Source organism: Diceros bicornis, chromosome 8 (genome assembly GCF_020826845.1).
Source record: "Diceros bicornis minor isolate mBicDic1 chromosome 8, mDicBic1.mat.cur, whole genome shotgun sequence".
Lineage (NCBI taxonomy): Eukaryota > Metazoa > Chordata > Mammalia > Perissodactyla > Rhinocerotidae > Diceros > Diceros bicornis.
In genome coordinates, this window is record NC_080747.1 from 32,462,428 (window position 1) to 32,490,289 (window position 27,862).

Consider the following 27,862-nt stretch of genomic DNA (forward strand, 5'->3'; position numbering starts at 1 on the left):
AAAAAAAAAAACGTAATCATGTAAAAATGTAAAAAACATTCTTAGCTCACAATTGGCTGACCAGATTTGGCTCATGGTCTACAGTTTGCCAATATCTGGTCTATTTGCTAAATTCCCTCCCTTTCTTGCATCATTTGAATGACATAATGCCCTTTTCTCAAAAAAGTAAGAAGTGATTTTTTCCTGTCTAATGTCAGACTGTCATGACTCATTAGTTACTTGCTCTATGACAAAAATACACCCACATAGTTGTTGAAGCAGAATATTTTATTTATGTTTTTGATATCTGTACAGACGTCTCTGTCCTCATCTTTATATTTGTCTCTGTATTCTTATTGAACCATAAAATTCCTAAAGGATGAGGCCTGTATCTGTGTAACTCAGTTTGTACCCTCTCAGCACAGCATAAGCATCAAATGGACATCTGACATATTTCAATAATGATAAAACACAAGAGAAAACAATCAAATATAAGTCAACAAGAGACCTAAGAAAAAAGCAGATGGAAATACATACAAAAATTCTTATTTTAGGAAGTACGCTATAGATAATTTGTAAAATCTACGTCTTTAAGTTTATACATGAGATTATATTAGTTTTCTTACTTAAAGAAAAAGGGGAAAAATTGCAATGAGTAATAGAAATAAAAATGCAAAGTCAAGGTAACAAATATTTTTGGCTCTTGGACTAAAAAAATAATGCTCAAGGAGGCAAAATGAGAAGTGAAGAGGAATGAAATAGACCATACCACTGATTTTTCTCTTCATGTTAAAAAAAAAATGCCTTTTAATCTTATTTGGATTAACTGGAAATGAGTAGTAGTGATCTTTTTAGGCTAAAAAACCAACAACACAGCTCATTAAAACAAAAGGAGCAATGGAACATTAACCAAACCATACTTGTAGGGTTACTTCTAACATGGAAGCATAGAAAAAATGTTCTAAGAATATACAAAAAAAAAAGCACAGAAGTCCTCATTCTGTCCGCTGTATCTTCCTTCTAAGTTCAGAAACACAAGAAATGGCTTGGAAAACACCTTATCCATAAAGCCAGAAACCTCTACGTCTCCAAACACTTGCTGAAAGGTTAACAGGTTTAGTGCAGTAATAAGCATAGCAATTTCATGGTTTAAAATACACATTTCATGACAAGTAAATAAACCAATGATCAGAAAAACTGAGGAGTACCTTTCCCTTTACAATGTGATTACTTAAAGTGCTGCTTATGGACATTTTGTAAAGTAAAAAGTATTTGAAGTTTAATTTTTATTTTACAAAAATTGACACCATTAAAACCAACATGATTATTTGCCACTCGTCCAATCACTGAGGTAACAATATTATAAAAATATGTAAAAAATATTCTAGATTCATAATTAACAGATGCTAATTCCCATATAGCTAGTATAAATTTGATTATTAAAAAAATAGTTTTGTTTCCTTAAAAACACTTGGTTCATTTACCGTTTAATATCAGATAGATATTTGCTATCCTGAAGTACCAAAAAAATTACAAATAAAAATGGCAATGTCTATACTTTGGGTTTCTTGTTAGGTGGATCCTGAAGACTAAACTTTGGAATTTCACCAGAAGGAGCATATGGAATTCTCTTTGAAGACACCTTTTTGCCAATTGTTTCAATCTAGGGGGAGAAAGAAAAGGATTTAAAAAGAAAACTATTAACAATTATAATACATAAAAGTAAAACCTCTATAATGAAGTTTAATAAGGAAGGAAACCTAGATTATTTTTTCTTTTTTTTTTTTTTAAAGATTTTATTTATTTATTTTTTTCCCCCCAAAGGCCCAGTAGATAGTTGTATGTCATAGCTGCACATCCTTCTAGTTGCTGTATGTGGGACGCGGCCTCATGGCCGGAGAAGCGGTGCGTCCGTGCGCGCCTGGGATCTGAACCCGGGCCGCCAGCAGTGGAGCGCACGCACTTAACCGCTAAGCCACGGGGCCGGCCCTAGATTATTTTTTCTTTTTAAAAGTAGAAAAAGTTTCTCAAGTTGTCTGGGTTGCTATGAAAGATCTTTGGTTCCTTCCCTTTTTTTTTTTTTTTTTGTGAGGAAGATCAGCCCTGAGCTAACATCCATGCCACTCCTCCTCTTTTTGCTGAGGAAGACTGGCCCTGAGCTAACATCCATGCCAATCTTCCTCCATCCTTCCCTATTTTTTATGTTTTAGGGTCAATCTACACTCCACTTTTCATATTCATATCTAGACACTCAACTCCTGGCATTCCCAACACCAGACCCCTCAGAATTCATATGCCACTATTTTTCAGTAGCATATATGAAAGAAAGTAACAGACTAAATTCCAATTAATTCACATTCTCTCTCGTAGTCTATTCTCATGTCTATTTCCCTTATTCTAAAAACCTTGCATAAGCTGTAACAGCATAGTTTTTAGGAGTTCAGGCTTCAGCGTCTGAAAGGCCCCAGTTGGAATCCTGACTGATAATTGCTATGCTACCTAAACTCTCTAGGTCTTTCTTCCTTGTTTATAAATAGTATTACTACCACCTACCTCAAAGGGTTGTGGTAAAGATTAGATTAAGTGCCCAGCACAGTGTTTGGCATACAAGTCAGCCTTCGATAAACAAATGATAGTCAATTTTTTTTGCATAGTACATTTTAAACATTTTTTCCAAATGTCCAGAATCATCAATCTTACCTTTAAAGACACTGCTTCTTTAACAGTCATGTTTATCTCCTCTCTACAGCAGAGACAAATATACTATAGAATTTTCATAAATGTCTTTTGAATTAAAAATTAGTATTTAATTCTGACTTGTACTACAAAGAAAGGGCTTCTACTTTGTATTAATCAGTTGTCTTATTTAGTGACTTAAAAATTCTCTTTATTTAGTGATTCCATTCTTAATGTTTTTTTAAACCTTACTAGGAAAAGTTAACTTCTAAGAACTCAAACTCATTTTATTTTTTTATTTTTTTTTTAATAATTTTATTTATTTATTTATTTTCCCCCCAAAGTCCCAGTAGATAGTTGTATGTCATAGTTGCACATCCTTCTAGTTGCTGTATGTGGGACACGGCGTCAGCATGGCGGGAGAAGCGGTGCGTCGTTGCGCGCCCGGGATCCGAACCCGGGCTGCCAGCAGCGGAGCATGCGCACTTAACCGCTAAGCCACGGGGCCGGCCCAATCAAACTCATTTTAAATATATTTCATTTTATATACCTTCTCTCTCAGATAAGTAAAACAGGAATGAGAGAAAATTTGTCTATGCCTTGTAAATAATCTTTAAAAAATAACATTGCTGAGTTTAAGTCATGACTGGGAAAAACAGTCATGCAGTTACCCACTAAGGAGGGGTGGAACAGAAAAGTCCCTAAGGTCCTTGATGGAACGTTAACAGACAGGATGCCATTTGGTTCTTGCTGCAAGTGAATCTCTCATGAATGAGAAATGGGCACTGAATTCTAAATAAGATGGATCTTCAACAAGTCGGTGACAGGTTAACAGAACCAGATCATATATTTTGAACAGGAGATGAGACCTTATCGATACCTCTCCAAGACAGCTGGTGCTGAGCAGACACACACAGCCAACTCTAAACACTGCCCCTCTCTGCTCTGCTCTGGAACTATGCTGACGGCAATCTTCTGGCATATTTCTTTATCCTCACCAACCTCCCCCTGAGCATCCCATCCCCAAACACACTGCTCTGAGGCAATGGAAAGGAGCTCCTTCTTATTAATACTTTTGGGACCCCTGGTAGAACTGAAATAGATGCACCATATAAATGTGCCATTCTAGGCAGAGGTTCCTGTCAGCTCTCTAAATGTTCCATAATTAATTGACAAACCTTGAATTAGAAGAGGGCCAGTACTACTTTTCAGTCAGACCTCCCACAGCACAGGACAGTGCTGAGCACTCAGAAGCTATAGGATCCTATACCAACATGGGACAACTATATTGTATATTGCAGTTTTCAAAACATTCGTACGGGAATAAGCAACCCAGCCTCTGAGGGAGTTGGTGTGGTGCAGACAGTTCAACAGAGCAGCCTTGGTGGCTCCAGGAAAAAAAACTAAAAAAAAAAAAAATTTGTGGGCTGGCCCCGTGGCTTAGCGGTTAAGTGTGCGCACTCTGCTGCTGGCGGCCCGGGTTCAGATCCCGGGCGCGCGCCAATGTACCGCTTCTCTGGCCATGCTGAGGCCGCGTCCCACATACAGCAACTAGAAGGATGTGCAACTATGACATACAACTATCTACTGGGGCTTTGGGGGAAAAATAAATAAATAAATAAAATTATAAAAAAAAAATTTGTATATTTTCTTACTTGATCTTTATGATACGAGGTAAGGCAGGGCACATTTTGTCCCTATATGATAGGCAACTGATGACTTCCTGGATACTACATAAGGGAGACCAACACTGAATAACCTCTAGATCACAAATTTAAGGAGAGAGTGGAATAGTTACAAAAATCCCATAGCGACTTCCCAGACAGCTGACCCATAGTCACGTTACCCCACAGTTATGTTATTGCTAAATAAGAAAATACTAAAATTCTAAAATGCAAAAGCATTAAAATACAAATGACCAAACAAACAAAACAAAACCAGTCCAGGATCATGATTACCTGGAAGCCAATGGTTTGTAGTTCATTGTGGAGCCCATCCAGGACACGTCGTCCATCAAAGATAAAGGCTGGCTTCAGCATTTTTTTATGAATGCGTTCATAATCCAATTCCTGTAAAGACAGAACCAAAGGAACAATACGTACATGCACACATACTCAACCCCAACTGGTACTACAACACCTCTAAAATTTTCCTTAATGCCATTTCTGTCACCTCACCTTAAACATGTCCCACTCTGTGCAAATAACAACAGCATGGGCACCATCACATGCTTCATATGGATCCTTGGAAATGGTCACAAGTCGGGACACTGTAACAACAACAGCAACAAAAAATTGGCAATAGGAAAGGAGTTAATTGAAATTATGCATTTTAACACCAGGATTGCAGGGGTTGAGGGTATGACAGAAATGGAATGGTCTGGTTGAAGTGTGAGTGGGGGTAATGACGGGGGACCTGGAGAAACCCCAACCTTGCCCCAGAAGCATCTCCTTGAAACCTCTGAGGCTTTTTAGAATATGTAGGAAAAATCATTCGACTAATCCACAGCTCATCACTTCAAATCAGAGTTGACGAAACGATGCCTAAGCGTTTAATTTTAGAGTAATGAGGTTGAAAGGAGGGCCTACCAATGATGTAAATGATGATAACTGAATAACCAAAGGTTTCTAGAGAACAAACAAGTTTTAGAGCCCATACTCAAAAGTAATTCATGAGACTCAAAGCCTTACCTTGGTCATCCTCTGAAACTCCTGGATGAGAAAGATCCACAACTATTTGTTCCCTTGGTACTTTTGGATCATATATATGGAGGTGTGCGCCTTCATCCATCAAATATTTACTAATATAGATACTAGAAGACTCTCTGAAGGAAAAAAAATCAGTATTGCTGAGCTTTTTTTTTATTGAAGTACAGTTGAAATACAATATTGTATTAGCTTCAAGTGCACACCATAGTGATTTGACATTTATTTACATTACCTCTTCCTGAGGTACAAAATGATCACCCTGATAAGACTAGTAAACACCTGTCATCATATAAAGTTATTACAATATTGTTGACTATACTGCCTATGCTGTACACTACATCTTCATGGCTTATTTATTTTATGACTGGAAGTCTGTACCTCTTATCCCCTTCACCTATTTCTCTCTTCCCCACTCTCTCCTCCCTGCTAAGCTTTTAAATGGCACATATTTCTAATACCTAGGGGGTTCAACATACAGGTAAGATTCTATTTCTTGTGAGGATATGGATGTTCACTTTATTTTTATTCTTTATACTATATACATACATGTGTTTCACACATATATCCACCAATCAAAAATCAAGATAAGAGGAGGCATTAACACTCTCAAAGGGGTTGAAATATTTTAAAGAACTGATACCTCGTATCGCCGGTGTCCTTTTTGAATGCAAACCCCAAAATAGCTATCTTCTTATCAGTCACTGTATTAAACAGACTGTCTATAATCCGGGAAGCAAACCTCCTTCTCTGGTAGTCATTCATATCTATAACCTGAAATTACATGTACAATTATGCAATGATCAGTTAAAAGAGGTGCAGCTTGTGCCATACACTGCTCAGAGTTTTATGCTGGGTGCTACTGTATGAATATCAACCTTATAAATTAACAGGAGGCAAAGATTAACCACCCTCTTTTGTATCTACAGATTAAAAAAAAAAGAATTACCCACCCCCCTTTCCTTAAAGCCATCCTGAATATTTTAATTTCCATTTGGCTTAACTTTCCATGCATCAGGCTGGGATGGATATAAAGATGGGGAAACAGCTAAGTTTCAACTCCATTTGAGGTCCAGCTATGAGGCCAGCCCAAATAAGGCACAGAGAAAACAGTGTTCTCCTTAACCAGCTTCTCCAAACCCTGTGGAAGCAGGCTGTAAGCAATCAAATCTCAAAGTACTCCCTCATATGCTTACCCGCTACCCCTCACCAAAATTGAGTGTGAGTAGAAGAAAGTGGACAGAGAACAGTCAAACAATGTATCGAGTTATAGCTGCCTCTGGATGAACCATAACACCACAAACATTTGGCCAAGTATTTAATTAAATGTTATAAAAGTCTCTGATCACCTAATCTGTTACTCTTCTAAGAGTTTATAAACAAGACTTCATATTGGTGACTAGATGAGTATAAGGAAAGAGACTTATTTTTTTTAAGGCTCTAAGCTTCTAGGGGCTGTCTCAAATCCTGAGAGCTTAGGAAATGAGCCCAAAGTATTGGAAAATCAAGACTTTACCTGCATTTTCCCCCTGATGGACAGTATGATAAAGCCATCATGCTGGATTGAGTGAAATAAACTTAAAAGTGTACATTTCCCTAAAAAATCTGAATTCCTTATATTTCCATCCACTACCAAAAAACTATACACTTGGGGAAAAAATATTTGGGAAAGGTAGGTATACTGGCTGGTATCTTGGACAAATTACTTAACGTCTCTAAGCCTCAGCTCCCTCATCTATAAATGGGGGATAATATTAGCGATGAGTACTAAGATACTACATGCAACATGCTTCAAGAATGCCTGGCACAGAGTAAGCACTCAATAAATGTTAACTCTATTTCCACTTTGGGAAAGGTCTCTAATTCTAGCTCTGTGAATCTCAAAGGGACAAGACAAATATCAACACATGCAAAACACATGAAAGCATTAGAATACAGGTTCTTCCCTTATTTTGATTTTATGCCTTTCAAGATAGAGAAGAATTATAATTAAGAGTAACAGTTCTTGCTTTACTCTGGGAGCAAACTTAGCTATAAAATTAAAAGAAATACTGGTTTATCAGAAACTTCTATCACAGTTGATTAGCAAAAAAGAAATTAAAAACACAGAAGCCCAATAAATAAACCTAAAATAAACAAATTGAATATAATAATAGCTGAGTTCTTGGAATAAATAAATCCTATCAAAAAACAATTCACAAAGGGTGATATGTTTTCATCAGAAGTTAATCATAAGCTGTCGACTATAAACATTAATACCTGCTGCCAATAACGAGCTACTTCAGGCAAATTCAGAGCCTCACAGAGATAAACCAAATTCAGAACATCTTTTTGAAAGCAGCTCCCACCAAAACCTGAAGGAAAAAAAGGACAATATTTTCACTTAGGAACCACACAACTGAATCACAGAAAAAATTTCTTTGTCATACTAAATCAGATGGCCTATGCTAAGATTTTTAATAATAAAATTCAGATGTTGAAAAATTAGTGGGTTTATAAATTGTGTGAAATTTGCAATCAACTAATCAACTCAATAAATAATTTCCAAATAATTTTCTAGCTAAAGTTTTATTATGGCTATATTTTCTATTTTTTTTCTCATTCATCTGGTATCACTGCCCCACATCTCTAACTCTAGCACAGGGCTGGCAAACTTTTATGGGCCAGATAGTAAATATTTTAGTCTTTGTGGGCTATACAGTCTCCAGTACAACTATTCAACTCTGCCTTTGTAGCTTGAAAGCAGTCACAGACAATATGTAATCAAAAGAGCGTAGCTATGTTCCAATAAAACTTTATTTTACAAAAACAAGCTGTGGGCCAGATTTGGCCAAGTGCCATGGTTTGCCCGCCCCTGTTCTAGTGCAACGCAGTATACAGTGAGGGCTGGTATGGGCTTTGGCGTCAGAAACACCTAGCACTCATTAGTTGTATGACTTTGAGCAAGCTGCAAAAATTTCCCTGATTCTCAATCATCTCTATAAAAGAAATATCAGCACCTTTGTAACAGGTTAAAAGGATTAATAAATGAGATATATATAAAGTGCTGGTTCAGAGCATGGTGTGTAATATGCCTTCAGTAGTAGCTATTTTTATTAAATGGTAGCTAGAAGAAAATATCAAAAAGATAGAAAAGGCCAGGCAAACCAGTATTGGGAAATGGCATAAGGCCATTACAGGAAGGGCTGCCTATGGCCCAATCTATAAAAGATTCTATTTGCCTTACATCAACCTTATTAACTTATATCCAAAAATACAGTTAGTTCTTGTTATACCTAGTAGTTACGTTCTACAAAATTGCCATAAACACTGAATTAGCAAATACTGAAGCATTGCTTCTAGGCAAAAGACAGGGTTAGGTTCCTGTGAGCTTCTGGTCATATTTTCATCCACCAATTGATACATAATCTTGTTTTATGTAAGTTTCTGTTTAAAGACACCTTATTCTGTTTAAAGACACTATACATTGTTGATTCATTAATATTGAACTCACAGCCAAGAGCACTATAACTCATGCATGAATGAAGCCTATCCAAGCACATGTATTTTCTCCATAAGGCACATCACAGCCTTCTGGCACTTCAGAACACTAGACAGCACTTCAGCAATATGCCTGGGGCCACTTTAAATAGTGAAATCACCAACAAAAAGCATGAAAAGGCAAAAAATACGGCACTAAATAGACCACAAAAAAAGCACATGTTTGTAGAATGAGAGCTGAAAACAAGAATGCAAGAGCATTGTCTTATTCAGCTTCAGCTGGGAATGTATGTGTCAGGGGACTCAAATTTTTGGCTGCTCTGTTCATGTCTGCAAATGACCACGAGTATCCATTTGAGTGTTACAAATAAATTTTAGTGAGTAGGCTAATCCACAAACACAGAATCCACAAATAATGAGGATCAACTATATTTCACCAAGGCGACATTTCCAAAAGTATATTAGGAGGAAAAGTAAACAATAGGGAATTTCTTACTACTTGCTTCAATAAGGTGTTACTTGAATTATTTCCTATTTGGTCTCCCAAACTTATTCTTCCTAAATGTTCTAACTAAATACTAATTTATTCCTCCTAAAACACTGAACTATGTTTATGATACTAATCAGTCAGTAATTATTAAACAATATGTTTAATTATTGCCTCAGTAAGTCCCTGATAGGCTGAAGGCCACATGTATAATGGAATCATTATTTTAAGGGCATTAAGTTAAAAAAGACTTCCTTCAAGTTAGACATCTAGCTAAATGAACCCACTTTATGTACATAAAAAGTTCAGTTTACCAACACTGGCTTTCAGAAACTTATTTCCAATTCTCTGGTCCATCCCAATGGCTGTTGCCACCTCTTCTACATCAGCTCCTGTTGCTTCACAGAGGGCACTTATAGAGTTAATGCTGCTGATCCTCTGGGCAAGAAAAGCATTTGCTGCCTAAAAAAAAATGAAATAGAAGTATGATGAGCTAAAATAGCAATTTTATGCATCTGGATTATATTTCATTGAGCTGATACAAATTACTGAGGGAGGTACAAAAGTGGCTGATGGGCTCAATTTGAGGAGGCAATGGAAGAGCTGGTAAGGGAAAATGCCTTAAATTAGAGAAGAAAGATGATTAAGCAAGAGGGTAAAAGAAGGGAAAGAGTGATTTCCAAAATTACTATTTTAACGTACCCTTCATTTTATCTTTATTAAAATTTTAGAATTTTCCAGAATATTTTATGCCATAATACTTGATCCCCCTTGTGAAAATTATCTCATAACGTACAAGGAAATTATCTTCAAAAGCATACCTTTTATTAATATTAAGAAAGTATCTATAGAGCTTATCAGGTTTAAGAGAAATAAGTCCTTGGCTTTAAATTTAATGGAGAGTAGGGCCGGCCCGGTTGGCTTAGCGGTTAAGTGCGCACGCTCCGCTGCTGGCGGCCCGGGTTCGGATCCCGGGCGCGCACTGACGTACCGCTTCTCCGCCCATGTTGAGGCCGCGTCCCACATACAGCAACTGGAAGGATGTGCAACTATGACATACAACTATCTACTGGGGCTTTGGGGGAAAAAATAAATAAAATTATAAAATTATAAATTTAATGGAGAGTTGAATGCTATATACCAACCAGTTTGGAAAGTTCTGAAGACCAAGTATTAGTGGTAAGGATCTTTTCTCTGGGAACCCAGTGTTCATATACAGCACACAGTGCCTGCACAGCTTTCTGGCCCTCTGGGGTTTCATCCCCTCCAATCAGTACTCTATCTGGGTTCTTTAGGTCCTTGATGGCCGTTCCTTCTGCCAAGAACTCAGGGTTGGACAGTACCTAGAATCCCAACGCAAAGGAAAGTTTTAAGCTAGAATTAGTTATGGACAACTTTAAGGCACTGATATTTACATAAGAATCAGATTCTAAACCTTCCTTTTTTTATACCTGTAAATTCAAGTTGGGTTTTGTGTTTGCATCAAATATTCGACGAATACTTTCTGCTGCCCGCACTGGAACTGTGCTTTTCTCGGTCACAATTTTGTACCCATGTGAGTTTTGCACAATGCGTCTAGCACAAGCTTCAATATATTTCAGATCTGCTGCACGGCCTTTCCCCATTCCGTAGGTTTTTGTTGGAGTGTTCACCTGATGAAAGTATATGAGATTAAGAACAGAATATCTGTGAGAGATTCATTGAGTGACTTCAAGATATGCCCGGACCATCAATTCACTAGTCAAGTGGGAAGTTAACTATTATCGGTAGCCCTGATTTAACCCTCTATTAGTTCCATGGAAATAACACATTTTATAAATATGATCACTAGAAGGAACAGCTTGAAGCATCTGGAGAACTCATTCAATAAATTTTTGTTGAGAAGCTACTATATATATGTCAGATACCAGGGCAGGCAGGTTCCAAGCTAAGCTCTTGGATATATCCAGATATATCCATATATATGGCTATAAAGATGAATGAGATATAAAGATGAGTGAAACAGTTCTTATCCTATAGGAGTTCACAGTCTGAAATGAAATGTAAGTTTTCTCTTCTTTCCTCTCTTTATTACATGTAATATATTATCATGGTCTTTAAAACTAAACTCTAAACTCCTTTTTTACTCTTTTTTATAGACCTATATCAATAGCTTTTAAAAAATGTTTGCAGTATCATTCACAAATGCTTTCTTGGCTCATTAAAGCTAGAAATTATCTAGCATCTTCAGGATACCGAATACTATGACGACACACACTATCAAATAGAAAGAAAAATAAATCATGAGTCCAGAGTCTAGGCATTTAGTTTTGGCTTAGCTATATCATGTAACCTTGGGGAAGTGTGGCTGCATTTGCCTCAATGATCTCACTGGAAAATGAGGATAACACACTCTCTAAAATATAACACATGAGTTTTATAACACTCTGATAAAAGTCAAAAAACTCTGAAAAGTCTAAAATTCTATATAGGAATAATTTTTGAACCAATAGCAAGTAGCACCAATTCTCTTCTCTTGACACTCATAACCTAATGGGAAGCTAAATAAAGGAATCAAGCCAAAATAAATCAAAACTTGAAGATTGAGTTCAGGTGTGAAAATCAGGAGGAAAAAGTTGTTTACATGCACGGAACAACTTAAGAAAAGACTTAGACATGGAAGTCAGGGTACAATGGACTACAGAAGGGCAAAGACGGCTGACAGGATAACGTGAAACATGCTTGAGATGGGAGATGATCAGATAGATTCCTCTGGTAAAGAAGCTCTGAAGATAACAGTTGAAAAGTGGTTTGTATAAAACTACTATTCCTATCTAGAATTTGTTTAAAAATAATCTTGGGTGGGAGGAAAGGGAAAGAAATAGTAAATGAAACAAGATCAGCCATGATAACTGTTGACAATGGAGAATGGGTAAATAGAGGTTCATTATATTATTGTCTTCATCTCTTGTATAAGTTTGATATTTTCCATAATGGAAAGTATACAACAAGCAAATTAAAAAAAAACCTGATTCAGAGAATAATGGGAACTAGGTATAAGTTATATAGAATAAATTACGCTAACAGGTATACAAAGTAATGGCTTGGCAAGATTCAGGGCAGCTCAGGCTAGATCTGCAGAGAGGCAAGTACAAAATCAGCTGTCTGTGCCAGACCACCCTACGGTGAACTCTACTGCCTGAGAACAGATTCTTTTAAGATACATTTCAACAGAAAATTCCCCTATTCCCATTCTAGGCTCTCGTTATCCAAAAGTTGGACTAAGGTAACTTCTTGATTTTCTCCAAGTGTCTAGCTACTCCAAAATATTTTCTCATTTCCTATGCCTCTACTCTACCCTTCTGCAAGCTTAAGAAGAGGATGGGTAGGTGAGTCGTAGAAGCTGCGCCAATTCCTCTGAAGTAATTAAGGAGGCCAAGAGAGACTGAATTCATCACTCAGTTTTACCACTGGCTTCATTACCACTTTCTTCTGGAGTTCACCTATCTTCACAGCACTGCTTTTGTCTCATCAGTCAGAAAACAACCCCTTATTCAACAACTTACAGTCATTAAGAATATGCATAATTAATTCAACAGCATCTACCCTCTATGGACACCATGGCATTTCTTTCCTTTATCTCATGGGACCCAGTCAAGGCTGATACCACTGGCTTTCCCTTTATTCCTTAAAGCCTTAAAGGTTTTGAGTCATATAACACCCTAGCTCAACCACCAACTGGTGATAACTATACCATCACACACAGGATATTTGAGTAGATGGTTACCAGGACAGCAGGAAATAAGTTACCTTGGTTTAAATATTGGATTACCAGAGTTTACTCCCAAGCATTTGTTCTATTTTTTTTCATTACAGAGATAAAACAGTGTAGTCATACTATGAGCTGAAGGTGTCTATGGGCTAGCCTGATAACCTGACCAACATATGCCAAGTTCCAAACAATTAATTTAAAATGACTTTTGGAACATAATTCATCTAGATTGGAGATGCCTGTAAGTTTGCAGGCAAACTTTATCTGATTCTCTTTACTTCACCTCTACCAACCAGTGGAAACAAGAAATGATGAAATATATAGCCTATCATCACATGTGCTCACATGTTACCAGCACTTACTAATTTTAGATCTCAGACTAGAACTTTCTCTGAATTTATTTGTTCAACGATCTGAAAGGATGTATTTGACCAGATGATTATAGGGTTTGGTGAAGTGTTGGACGAAGCTGGTGACAACCAAAATTCAACTGGACAACTCTATACTAAGCGATGCTATGATTTAATATCAATGGATTTACTATTAAAACACAATGAAACTTCTATGTAAATAAGAATACATTAAAACTCACACAGCAAAGGAAAATACTTACAGAAATAAATACAAGATCAGCTTCATTAATGGCATCATCAATATTGGTAGAAAAAAATAGATTTTTTCCTCGACAGGATTCTACCACTTCTTTTAGTCCTGGCTAAAAAAAAAAAAGAAAAGCAGTCATATGAGCTAATCTAATAGTACAGAATATATTTGTTAAAGGGGAAGGTTATATATTGTAATTCAAAGGTCTATACTTGCTCTCAAATAACATCTTTGTAGAAAAATCAAAGATCATATATCAAAGGTCATAGGTGTAAGTAATGTAAATGAAGCAAAACTGAACTTGCCACAATTAAAGCAATAGCTCATTTTAATGCTGTGTCATTGTTTGCCATGTGCCTGACTGTTGCATAAGAATCAACACAATTATGAGAAAATTCAAGGTCTTCTGTGATTTCAAGCAAACATTTGATTTTGCACCATCATTATGAATGCAGGTTTTTACACCCAAGAATTCAGCCCATACAACTGGTTGTGAAACAGTCAATATTTATTCTATACATACATAAATATATATTTTTTATAAATCCTATTGTAAGAAACGTTTGTATTGAAAATTTTGTTACTTTTCCCAAACAATTTAATAGGAGAGACAGTCATGTAAAGAATATTGAGCTGTACAACACCACTTAACAAGTATTCTTGCCTTCCCCCGCCCCCAAAAAAATCAGGTCTAAATCTGATCAGACCAGTCCAATCAGCAAAATCCAGATTGTGAAAATTTCTACAGGATAAACAACCTAGTTTTTTCAACAAACAAACTGAAGAGAAAAACAGAGAGATCAAAATACTGTGGTCTTAAAAGACACTTAAATGATACAAATCTATTGCAATATATGAATCTTACTTGGATTCTGATTCAAATAAATTATGAGAAGGACATGTATAAGAATTTTTGATATTAACAAATCATTGTTAAAATTTTTAGTAGTGATAATGGTGACATGCTTAGGTTTTAAAAACAATTATTATCTTTTAGAGATACATAATGTAATGTTTATGGATGAAATTATAAATAATCATGATGGTGGTAGTCAGGAGTGGGGACTGGCCGTGTTGATAAATTGTTGAAACAGGGTGATGGGCACATGGGGATTCATTATACTATTCTCTCTGCTGTTATGACACGTTGAAATTTCTCATAATAAAAAGCAAAGCAAAAGAAAACAGATCTAAACCACTGAGCTTACTCTTCTTAGGGGAGAAGGTTCAAATGATATCCACAATATTATGGGTGTTTAGAAAAACATAAGCAATTAGACGAACTTTAAAATGTAAATTCAAATTTCTATTAGTTTGACTAAAATGTATAACAGGACCAGCAAAATATATGAACCACCACAACCATGAATATAGTGTCACGAATCATAGTAACTATTTCCTTAGTTATTTTGAGTAGGTTCTAGAAAATGAGGGTAAAAGATTACGGAGTTGGGATTTTGCAGAGAAGATTTAATTCAGTCCTATTTCCTAATAATCTCCTAATATTTAAATTAGAATAACCCAAAATTGGAGCAATGTAGAATTTATACTAAGGCTTAATAAGACCTCAAAATGAACTACATTATTCTGTTAAAATCAATGGGATATTTGTAGATCTCCAAAACTGATGCAGAAGTAGTTAATAATATGGGTTCTACATCTTATCAGATTCATTATGTAATTATCATAATTAGTATTTAGAATTTATAAAGTATTTTTTTTCTTTTTTTGGTGAGGAAGATTGGCCCTGAGCTAACATCCGTGCCCATCTTCCTCTATTTTGTATATGGGACGCCACCACAGCATGGCTTGATAAGCAGCATGTAGGTCTGCACCCAGGATTCAAATCTGCGAACCCCAGGCCACCAAAGTGCAGCATGTGAACATAACCACTATGCCACCAGGACAGCCCCTATATGGTACTTTTTATGGAAGAACTCGAATCCTTTCACAGGGTAAAATTATCTTTCATTTTACCCAGAAAAAGCAAAGCAAATTATCCATTTTGTTTTTTAAAATGTAGTTATTAAGTTGTTTAATGAACAAAGTTAACAAAAAAGCAATGACTATTCAATAAATATGGTAACACAAAACAAAATGTTTTGTTAAATATTAACAATACTATACTATTTTCTGAATAAAAATTTAAGTATCTTATTAGCATATTTTATCTGATAGTCATTATTATTTCCTTATCAGGCAGTAAAAATGACTACTTTTTTATTAATATAGTTTTGACCCATAAAAATATAAACCTATTAAGATTAGAAAGAACAACAATAAACATAAGCTCATGGACTCTAAGTATATTTAGCTGGGTTTTCCATGTGGCCTGATAATCTTTTTACTTGTCCTCACTATTCTGAGATTACTGCTCCGAATCCCCACTATTCGCAAATCCTTGCCCAACACAACCCCTTTTATCTTCTGCAGAATATATTACCTCCCACCTCCAGAAAATTGACATTACCAATGTGTCAGTCATCTTTATTTCTTGTCCCCACCAACAAAACTATCTGTATTTTTATCAATCCTTGTTTGCTTCCCTCCAGTCTCCGAGGAAGAGGCTTTCAAGGCCAATCCCTTCCCTTGTGTTTTTGATCCTATCCTTTTGCTATCTTTCTAGACTTTATTCCAACAATTAGCTCCTTTCTTGCTATGCTTTTGACCTTTCCTTCTCTATGTGATTTGTCTCCCTAAGTTTATTAACATGCTCGATCCTTTATCAGCCACAGAAAAAAATATAAATAGAATCACTGCCTTTACCCTGTGACCCTCTCCAGTGACCGTGCCCTTTATTTCCTTGTTTTTTTTTTTTTTGTAAAGAAGATCAGCCCTGAGCTAACATCCATGCTAATCCTCCTCTTTTTGCTGAGGAAGACCGGCTCTGAGATAACATCTATTGCCAATCCTCCTCCTTTTTTTTCCCCAAAGCCCCAGTAGATAGTTGTATGTCAGAGTTGCACATCCTTCTAGTTGCTGTATGTGGGACGCGGCCTCAGCATGGCCAGAGAAGCGATGCGTCGGTGCGCGCCCGGGATCCAAACCTGGGCTGCCAGTAGCGGAGCACACACACTTAACCACTAAGCCACGGGGCCAGCCCCCTTTATTTTCTTCTAAATTAAACTTCTTTTTTTTTTATGAGGAAGACTGGCCCTGAACTAACATCTTTGCCCATCTTCCTCTATTTTGTATGTGGGATGCTGCCACACATGGCTTGACAAGCGGTGTGTAGGTCTGTGCCCGGGATTCAAACCTGCAAACCCCAAGCCTCCGAAGCAGAGCGTGCAAACTTAACAACTACACCACTGGGCCAGGCCCTAAATTAAACTTCTTAAAAGAAGAGTCTTACTCTTTTTCTACATTCTCTCACTTCCTCCATCTCCTAACACTTGTAATTGTTCTTGCAAAAGTTACAATGGCCCCCATAGTACCAAATTTAATGAATTTGTCTTAGTCCTTATTTCTCCTGTATTTGGCATAATTGACAGCTTACTAATTCATTCAGCAAATATTTACTGAGCACTTGCTATGAGCTGGTCACTGTGTTAGTCACACCTAATCAAGACATATACTCTTTATGGAACTTGCACTACTAAAACTCTTCTGGTTTTTGGTTCACCTTATCTGAACTTGCTTCTCTATGGCATTTCCTCCTTCACCTACCATCAAACATTACAGTTTTCCAGGGTTCTGTCCTTGACCCAGGCTCTGTTCTCTCCATAGGCTCTTCTTGGGAGAGCTCATCTAGTCTGATTTTAACTACTACCTGCATAATCCTAACTTTACATCTCCAACACTGAATTCTTTGCCTAAACTTTTTATATATATCCAACAGCCTCCTGATCATCTCTATTTGGATGTCCCAAAGCCTCTATAACTACATAGGCCCAAACAAAAAGAATTCACCATGTCATTTCCCACCACCCTCCACAACATCCTGCATTTTTTATCTCAATTAATGGCACAATCACACTCATTCATCCAACCAGAAACATGGATATCATTCTAGATTCCTTCTTCTCCTTCATCCTTCTTACATAATCGACAATCAAGTCCCATCATTTTTCCTTCTAAATATTTCCCTAATTAGTCTAGCCAGTCTCAGAGTGGATGGAGTGAGGGTGGAACAACTCTCAGGGAGGCTGTGTACTCAAAAGAGCACATTAAATATTATAATTACATACTAGTTACCATTTCTCTATCAGTAACCATCAGTTAAACATTAGTCACCAATAGGGACTTCCTGACATGAAAACGTGGTATTTGCAATGAAAAATCGATGCCATAGATTTTGATAATATCCTTGAAAACAAATATCTGTTTTGTTGTATATTTAAAAATGCATTACAGGATACAGATTTACAGAGGGAAGTTGACTGCAAATGTATCTAAAGTTTCTTTAGAAATAAAAATATTTCTTTGCCTTGTCCAAGATAGGTCAGTATAAAATTACAACTAGTAACAATATGTTTAAGCTACTCAATAAGGCAATTCAGAAACCAGAGTGAGAACTCCCGTTAAACCTGCCATTCGTTTTTCTTCTTTTATAGTTCTGCCAGTTTGACATTTCACCTAATGTTTCATACCGCCAATATGACCCACGAAATGTGCAGGAATAGTTAATTTTACAACACAAAATAAAGAAATAAAAACGGAACAAAGGCCCAACATATCTTTGAAAATGGATCATTGGGTCACACAGTTCATTTCTCCAAGTTTTTTGTTGTTGTTGTTTAACACAACCTTACAGAAATCCTTTATTTTCTTCTGATTTGTAAATTTCTTAAGCAGACCTCTTTTAACAACTGATGTCTAAGAAAGATACACAAAAATTATAAGCCTAAAATCATTTACTTGTTAAGAGAAAAATTATTCTACTTGCTAAGAAGAATTTTAAAGCAGCAGTGCCTTGTTCTTAACCTCCCAAGCCAGGTTTGGAAGAAGATTCCATTTCCTTCATAGGCTACACTAAATAGTGCAGAACTAAAATAGCTACTTATATTATCATCATCTAATTTTCTGGAGTAGACATATTAAAAATGAGATAAAAATAAGACTTTCAAGACCAAATAGTTATAACCATTAAATAAAGCCAATACAATTATGGGATTTCAGAGTTCTTAGAACTCAGACACTGCTTCCCATGGGCACAATGCTAGCTAGACTTTCAAATATTTTATATTCTATTTAAAGAGATTTAAAGAAAAAATTTATTTATGAAATGGAAGTATGAAACAACAAGTAATACTTTTGTTTCTTCGTTTATAAAAGGCAGGTTATTGAGAGAAAACAAGTAAGATAGAGAAAAGAAATCATTTTAGATCTTAACTCTCTTAGTCAAACTAAATATATCCCAACTGGATTCAATGTGAATGTAGAACACACTATTTTAAATTTAAAGCACTGAAGTCTTAGGAAGAAGAGTTTCAGATGTCAAATAGTAATATCAATAATAAGAATCTGGCGAGAAAACATGCCTGGTCAATTGATTTTTTGTCTTCTCCAATAAAAATGTCTAACTTCAATATATTATAAGTAGTTTATACTTTTTTCTATTCGGGATACCCTTTGTTTTTTAGTAAAATCTTTAGTGAAGTAAAACAAAAATACAGAGAAGTGCATACACCTTAGTATAGAAAAGTTTATAGCTCATAGTTTATATTATATTATATTATATATATAGTTTATAGTTTATATTCACAAGTGAACACACTTATGTAACCACTATCCATCTCAAGAATTAGAACAGTAAATCAGAGCCTCTAGTGTGCTCTCTCCTAGTCACCACCACCCCTCAAATTACCATCATGCTGAATTCTATCAGCAGAGATTAGTCTGCCTATATTTGAACTTTATACAATGGAATTATACAGTATGTACTACTTTGTGTCTGACAGCACATTACTTTGTGAGAATTTAATCATATGCTTGTATGCAGGAGTAGTTTCATTGATTTTCAATGCAGTATGGTATTTTATTGCAGGATTATACTATAATTTTTATACCCATTCTATTGCTGGTTAACATTTAGGTTGTTTCCCATTTGCGGGGCTATTAGGAATAGCACTGTTAATACCTGTCATTTGGTACACATGTGTATGCATTTCTGTGGGATATACTCCTAGGAGTGGAATTGCTGGGTCAGATTACACATATTTTCAGCTTTAGTAAATACTGCTGAACCTCTGTAAAGTGACTGTACCAATTTACATTCTGACCAGCAGTGTATAAAATTCCAATTGCTCTAAATCCTTGTCAACACTTGGTATTGTCAGTAGTAATAATTTTGGGTGCCTTTGTTTTTTATCACTAGAGTACACCACTGGCAGAATTAACTGCAGAAGAATTGTATATAAATACGGCTTACAGGGTTTCAGATGACTTGCAGCTCTTTTATGGATATTAGAATTATAAAACTCTTTATCAAGTTATGTTTCAAAAATGTTTTAAAATATTCCCCAACACCAAATATAGCAGTAATGTTATACTTAGAGAAAGAAATGCTATAACATTGAGGTATTTAAAGAACAATCATGGGCAGGTCATCTGGTAGAAGAAAGGGTAAAGCACAAACAGAAGCTACCACACACGCAGAGGGTATTTTTTTCTATTCTAAGTCTGAATCAGATATGAGTAAATCCATGATGTTGAGTGGCTACTACCTGATGGGTACTTTTTCATGGATTTCTGTATTCATATACCTATAAACAGCAGGCAGATTTATCTTACAGATAAAACTGGGTTGAGACTTCCCTTCCAAAGGTCTAACACACTGAAAGACTATGGTTGATAACATCTTATAAATAACAAAGCTTTTCTGGGGGAAAAAAAAAAAGTATATTAATATTAGAGAGAAACTAATACCATCAAATTTCCAAATGCTTCTCTGTTGCGATTCAAAAGCATAATATTATGAACTCATTTTACAGTGAAATTTTTAAAAAATGGAACCAATATAGCTTAATAAAATAGTTAGAAGCATATTTTCCTAATTATAAATTCTCTAAATTCACAGAAATTTTGAAATTCCAATTAAACAAATTTATGATACTAAACACTAAATATGGAAGACACCATTTATCTATCCAAGGTTTACTTGATATAAGTACAATAATCCAAAAATAGACATGACTTAATTATGAATTATGAATTAATGTTATAAACATCCACAGTTTATTTTATTTTTACAGAATTCCACTTTTTAATTTTACTATTACAATATGGTAACCATAATAACAGACAAAACTAGAAAAAAGAGAAGAGAAAAAAATTACTCATAATCTCACTGCATTAATATAACTATTATTAATATTCTAATATACTCCTTTCCAGTCATTTTCCTGGGCATACTTGAAATAATTATAATTATAATGTCCATAACATGTGTATCTAGATTTTTTCACTTAATTTCTTATTAGCTGCAGTCATAGATTTTTATATTAATGGTAAGTTATTTAACAAAAATTGTAAGAAAACAAAGAGCATAAGAACAAAGAGTTGTTTAACAAGATTTACCTCATAAATAGGAAGCGTAGGAGAGTTCCATGCATTGATTCTTGATTCATTGACATCAACAACCGTTACCCTGATTTTAGGGCACATGTGAGCAATGACACTACATGTAGGTCCTCCAACATAGCCCGCACCGATGCAACAGATCTTCTTAATTTCAAACATGATCGTACTAGAAAAGGAAACAGTAACTGTTCTATTGAAAACAGAAAATTTAAAGAACTCACATTGCATATTCATCACACTTTATAAAAACTGACATAGAAAGACATAGAAAGATTTCCTATATTCATACTTGTTAAGAATTATGAAAATAGTGATAAAAAATAACATTCCGATTGGATGACTTAGCCTGTTCTCTGCTGCACTACCATGAAACATATGGGAAAAAAATTACAGTAACTGATATTTACTGGAGAAGAGCCACAAAAATTATAATGACCTAATATTTAGAAAGTCAAGAAGTAAAATAAAACCTTACTTAGGCCTCTAATACATTAGGGCAACTTTGATTGCTGAGGGAAAGTTCAAAGGTGAATATGACAGTGCAATTCTTGCTCAAACAAATGCTGATGTACAAAGGTTAGCCTTGTAATAGGTTAGGTATACACAACAGATATTAAGATTAGTTATTGGCCTCTGAGATTATTCCCTACACAATTTGGCTTCAGCAGTTTATTTTTAAGTATTTGACAATGACCTTAAATGTGATTTCGACTTTAATCAGAAACTATGAGATGGTTAAAGGAATTTCTGTAGTTACCAAAACTGTTACAAAAATTTTGTTAGGTTTTCAAAAGCCATGAGGTGAATGTTATAAACCAGTATGACCCCAATAAAATAATCCAAAAAAAAAAAGCCATTAGTGAACTGATTCACACCAATCAACACTACAAGGGACTGCTTTATATATAAGACTGTCAGTGTATTCATTATAATGAGAACGAGAACCGTCAAACTGATCAGATTCTTAGAATTTTAGTCCTGGCCAAGACCTCAGACATCATCTAATCTAACTCATTCATGGATTCCAAAGAGAAGGAAAATGGTAATCAGAGAGTTTAAGAATTTGTTAGTATACTCTGCATGGAGCAGAGAAGGTACTCTGGAAAGCTGAACTAATTACAATGCCTGGCAAGTATATCACTACTATGCAAAAAGATAAAACAAGGCACATAATTAAGATAATCCAATTCCCTTTGGTCTGAATCTTTATTAATCAAAAGTTCTAATCTTCACTGGTTCTTCTGGTAGAATTCCCTAATGGAAAAGAATGAGCTGATCAACCCATACAAGTATTCTGATCTGTATTAATAAACAACTAATCTGGCTTATAAATCAATCTTTAGTGGTCATGATTAGCAGATATCAACTCATAGAGTCTGATCTTTAATGGCTGTTTAAAAACTGCAAAAAGAAACAGAATTTTAGTAAAACAGTAAATATGAGCAGAATTTGGAATCGAATGATTTCACGAAAGAAAGCATTATTCTTAACAATATACATACAAAGAGATTTCTTTTAATTTATTCTGTTTTGAATAGGTAATACATTCATATGGTTCAAAAATTAAATCTGTATAACAAGGCATACACTAAGAAGCCTCATGCCTACCCTAACCCTATCTACTTTGCTATCCCCTACTTTGCTTCCACAAGCAAACCATTTATTAGTTTCTTGTGTATCCTTCCAGTGTTTTTTATACAAGTAAATACACATATATATTCTAATATTCTCTTGTTTCTAAATTCAAGAAGTAGAATACCATATACACTATCAACACTTGGCTTTTTTTCACTTAATGCATTCTGAAGACCTGTTCATTTCCATTCTCTCTCTTCTTTAACAGTTACACTGTTACACATTCCATTGTGTGGATATATTTACCAGGAGATATTAAACTACGCTAAATCTGGTGGAGTCTCTCCTTAACAATCTAAATAAGTGGGCTGAGTTCCCTACTATCACATATGGCTTAGGTGAAGCCATAAAAATATGATATTTTTATTAAACTTTTAGGATTCCACGATTCACGTCGGTAAAAGTACTGAGCCCAGCAAAAGTTACTTTTTTGACAACCATCCGTCTTTCATTTCTTCACTCTTCTACTTTTCTGTTCTGCCTTTTAGCACCCTCCAGGCCTCAAACACCCTATACACAAGGAGAAAGAGAAACTGTATGGTATGAAAAGACTGCACTGGGATGGCTAAGTGGCTAAAGTTCAAGGGAATGTTCTCCTGAAAAGTTCCCACCTGTGGGAGGAACAGCTGAGCCTGGAGCAGACTTACCAAAGGTGTGTCTCCAGCATTCACTGCCACTGTCCCCACCTCTACAGTAGAAAAGGCTTGGCATATGGTTCCAGAAAAACTGCTTCAACTTGCTTTAAGCCTTTTCCTTTCTTCTCCTTCATGAAAAATTATTATTCCCAATTTAAGGGTTTACTGTATGGACATAGCAAAGAAATTGGCCACAGAGGGATAAAGATCCTGATATTAAAGTATTTAACAATTTATTTAGGGAATAATTCAATCGAAAAACATTTATTAAACACTCTACTATGTAACAGCCACTACTGTTCTATGTACAATGGATACAATAGTGAACATGACAGATACAGTTTCTACCCTTACATAGCTATATGCCAATAGGAGAGCACACAAACAAAATAATGGCAGCTGTAGTAAGTTCCATATAAGGGAAATAAACATGTAGCTGGCAGAGTGAGACTGTCTGTGGGGAAAGGACTACCTTAAATATGATAGTTAAAGAAGGACTTTCTGAGAAGTTGACCTTTAAGCTGACTTAAAAGATGAAAAGGAGTTAGCCGCACCCAGGTAACATGGTTAAATTATACAAGGCAGTATAATCAATTAAATGACAAAATGAGTGTTAAAGTCCAAAGGAAAAAAAAAAGAATTAAGGCAAATGTAGAATCTAAGATTGGCCTAAAGAATGAGCAGTACACAGAAAGAAAAGATAAGTGAGGGAGGGCATTCCAGATGAGAGGAAGAGAATAAATAAGGACTCATACAGAAATGAGTCCAAAGAAGTGAGGAGATCTGCCTAGTTGGACAAAAACATGAGAGGTAATAATTGTCTCCTAGGGTGGAAATGAATTGAAAGTGGGTCTTGAATGCTTTTCTTTCAAAAAAGCATGACCATAACAATCCATGAGACTATAATTTAATAACTTAAGGTAACATAGCTGAAAGTACCCATAACAATCAATGGCATTAACGTAGCTAAAATTTAATAAACTCCACTGAAGGAAAAAAAACCGGGGGTTAGCTCAGCCTGGGGGGATGATCAGCCTGGAGCCTGGAAAGGGAGAGCTAAGAACAAGAATAACACAGTGTTTATTTCAGCACTGTCTAGAGAAGAGTGACACAGAATCTGGAAGTCAGAAGTGTTCTGGTTTCAGAGAGGGGGAGCAAGAATAAGCTTTCCCAATGCTTGGATAGCATATTCCCCAAAGATTCTTTGTTCTGATTCCACTCTGCCTTATGAATTCAAATTCCCAGGAATCATAATACTAGAAAGGGATGTCCTGGACTAGAGACACAAATATTCCAGACACTGAAATTAAATTTTCCTAAGAGCAAAGTAATAGCCAAGTTCCATTCTAGTGTATCCATCAGACTCTTCTGAGCTTAATCTACGTAAGTTTATATCTAAAGCCTCATTAGCTCTGTGTCCATGGGGAAAAAAAAATCCACCTTCCAGATCTGCAAGGCTGAAGATCAAGTCCTGACCTGTGATGAACCTGAAGAACTACCACACTGTAACACCCTTACTGGGCAGCTAGCCAGCCTTCCTCTCTAATTAAAACCAGAATATCTAGAATACCTAAAAAGTGGAATCTCAAAAGTATTTTTGGACCAGAGGATCTCTGGGGGTTACCTCTTAATTCCATAGCCAAGAGATTACTAGAGCAGTCTATGTCTTCAATCTCAACCAGAACAAGTTCTGCTAATATTCATACAAAAGACATGGACTGAACATCTACATGATGCAACTCTTGGGCTCAAGTAGTTCATAGTTTGGTAAGGCGCTCCCAGACTAACAGTTCTTATCTGCTGCTGTTCACCTCAGCACCTAGAACAAGTAGGCTCTCAGTAAATATTAACTGAATAAATGAGTAACTCTCCATAAGGGTCCATCTTTTTCAGATGAAGACTGTTATCTGAATATCTTTAGCTCAGATGGCTGATCTTAGTATTTTTGCAGCGATTGGCCAGAATCCTAAGATTCTCTCTTCATTAGGTAGAACTACAGCATGTCTTCCCCGAGTTACTTCTTACCACCTTGATTTCCAGCTGTATTCAGCTTGCCTTACATACAGCAGCTGGGGTAAACTATTGACAGCAGGTGGACCTATAACTGCATGTGTTTTTAGGGTATCCCTGCATTGCTATTTCATATGAAGTATGGCTTGTAGGTGACAATGAAAAATTTACTGAAGATGGATGTACAATCTGTGCAAGTCCAAATAAATCATCACTTGAGAGTTTCAATAAAATCTTCAATAAAGTTTTAATACAGAGCTTGATACAGTGTTAGTGATATACCCTGCCAGACACAGATGTCTTCTGATTCCATTTTCTATTTCTACTTTTATGTACCTTCTAACCCTCTACTGTGCTGTCAGGGAAATGGGAATGTTTGCTTACTGAATGAGTCAGTTTGTAACAAGTTTTTACCTCTGTATTTTGGGACAGTCACAACAAACCAGGCTGTTCCAAAACCACTCTTCATCTAAAATTTTATAAATTCAGATCAGTATTTCAACTTAGAAGATGTGCTAACAAATAGTGAAGGTCCTACTACAATCTAATCTGAATATAATCCCTCCACTCCCACCCCTCTTCAGCATACTTTACATAATTACCCAGTAGCTAAAGCAATGGATGTTATAGCTGGATACATCAACTTTGCACATCATCTTAGTCATTTCCAAAAATTAAATACTAACATTTGCCTGACCCAGGAAAACCATTTAATCAGTGAGTAAGACAGTGTTAATGTTATATCTAAAAAGTATCACATAAAGCTGTGAAAAAAGCAAGAGGGAAGATGGAGTATGCTTATTAGGTATAAATTTTATGTTCGAGAAAGGAGTACAGCAATGGGAGAAGAAATGAGATTTTTTTTTTTAAACACAAATTTTGTGTGTGTGTGTGTGTGTGTGTGTGCGTGCGTGCGTGTGAGGAAGATCAGCCCTGAGCTAACATCTATTGCCAATCCTCCTCCTTTTTTTTTCCCCCCCAAAGCCCCAGTGGATAGTTGTATGTCATAGTTGCACATCCTTCTAGTTGCTGTATGTGGGACGTGAACCTCAGCATGGCCAGAGAAGCGGTGCATAGGTGCGCGCCCGGGATCCGAACTGGTCCACCAGTAGCAGAGCGCGCACTTAACCACTAAGCCACTCCCCAGCCCGAGATCGTTTCAATCAGAGTTGTCTACCACTTGCCTTAACTAACAATCACATCTCAGAGCACACAGTAAGCTCTTTCATTTCCAGAACCCTCCTGAAGAAACAAACCAGACCACTGTTCTCCATTTCTTAAGGGATTTGAAGAAACTCAAAGACTCACTGTCTTTGAAGGCAGTCAACGGACAGCTACTCCTCTATCTGTGAAAAGCTCCCTACCAGTGAATCCCTCTTTTCTATATACCAGAACTCTCAACTCGACTCAGTTATCTTCCCTATATACAAGGAGTATAATTTTTCAAGGTCTCACACAAACATGATCTCCTGAAGCACCCAAGAAAGGCCTTCCCTGACATGAAATAAAGCAATTATATGGTGTGGCGGCCAACAATGGATTCCAGGGCAGCCCATACAGATGTCAGGATGGAATATCTTAGGATTTCGCCTCAAAAGGGCTTTCTGGCTTCCTAAGAAGGGCGGCCAGCGAGGAAAGCAGAAGCCCCCCCTGGTGAGCAGACTCTAAACACAAACAAGACTACGACTGAGACCAAAACTGGGTCCCTAACCAGAGGACCGCTTCCTTCGGTGGATGTTCGGCTTTCTGAGGCGCCAGGGAAACCTCATTTGTTCCAAGTCAAAAAGTGTGTGGGGGGGGACAGAAGGAGCTGGGAGATTCGCGAGTCCTGAATAACAAGCCCAAGCTAGCCCGTTCCCAGGGCAGCAGATCCCAAAGGCGATTCCCGCCGAGAGCCCAAAAGAAGAGACGCGGGTCGTCAGACGGGAAGCCCGGGACCGAGCGCAGGGAGCGACGAGGCGCAGCGCGCACCCCCCCACCCCGCTCCCTCCACACTGCGCCGGGAGCCGGGAGCATCCTGACCCGGCGGCAGGGCCAGCCCGGGAGAGGCGCTTACCCACTTCCAAGCACCGAGCGCAGCGTCCGCTCCTATCCCGACGGCTCGGACAGCTCCTCGCCCTGGGCCGCGCTACCGCAGCTTCTGCACCCGCGCCCTGCTCCGCCCGATCTCCCCTCACCGCACGCCCCTCCCTCAGGCTGCCAAGCGCCGCACCCCGAGTCCCGGGGCCAAGCCCGTATTTAAAGGCTTCTGCCCGATAAGGCGGAGGCTTCATTCCCCCGCAGCCAGGCCCTCCCGGACTCTGGCCCCCGCTGCCTCCCCGCTCCTCCTCCGCCACGCTAGGCCCCGGGCCCACCCCTATTTCCTGCAGGGCTCAGGGGC

The 27,862-nt window shown here is 36.9% G+C and overlaps 1 protein-coding gene across 2 annotated transcripts; it reads right to left on the reverse strand.

Annotated features, from left to right (window-relative positions):
* Nucleotides 1–220: 220 nt before the first annotated feature.
* UGDH (UDP-glucose 6-dehydrogenase) lies at nucleotides 221–27,831 on the reverse strand. 2 transcript variants are annotated; one of them, XM_058546912.1, is made up of 13 exons: nucleotides 27,539–27,831; nucleotides 23,231–23,347; nucleotides 21,200–21,368; nucleotides 13,692–13,793; nucleotides 10,779–10,979; nucleotides 10,473–10,670; nucleotides 9,642–9,789; nucleotides 7,620–7,714; nucleotides 6,004–6,134; nucleotides 5,346–5,479; nucleotides 4,833–4,924; nucleotides 4,614–4,724; nucleotides 221–1,642 (listed from the first exon to the last, which is right to left on the reverse strand). In XM_058546912.1, exons 3-13 carry the CDS (start codon nucleotides 21,359–21,361, stop codon nucleotides 1,532–1,534), a joined length of 1,485 nt encoding a protein of 494 aa, XP_058402895.1. In that variant the 5' UTR covers nucleotides 21,362–21,368; nucleotides 23,231–23,347; nucleotides 27,539–27,831; the 3' UTR covers nucleotides 221–1,531. The 2 variants fall into 2 exon arrangements, with proteins under 2 accessions (XP_058402895.1, XP_058402894.1); XM_058546911.1 differs by lacking the exon at nucleotides 23,231–23,347 and having other exon boundaries at nucleotides 27,539–27,830.
* Nucleotides 27,832–27,862: the final 31 nt, after the last annotated feature.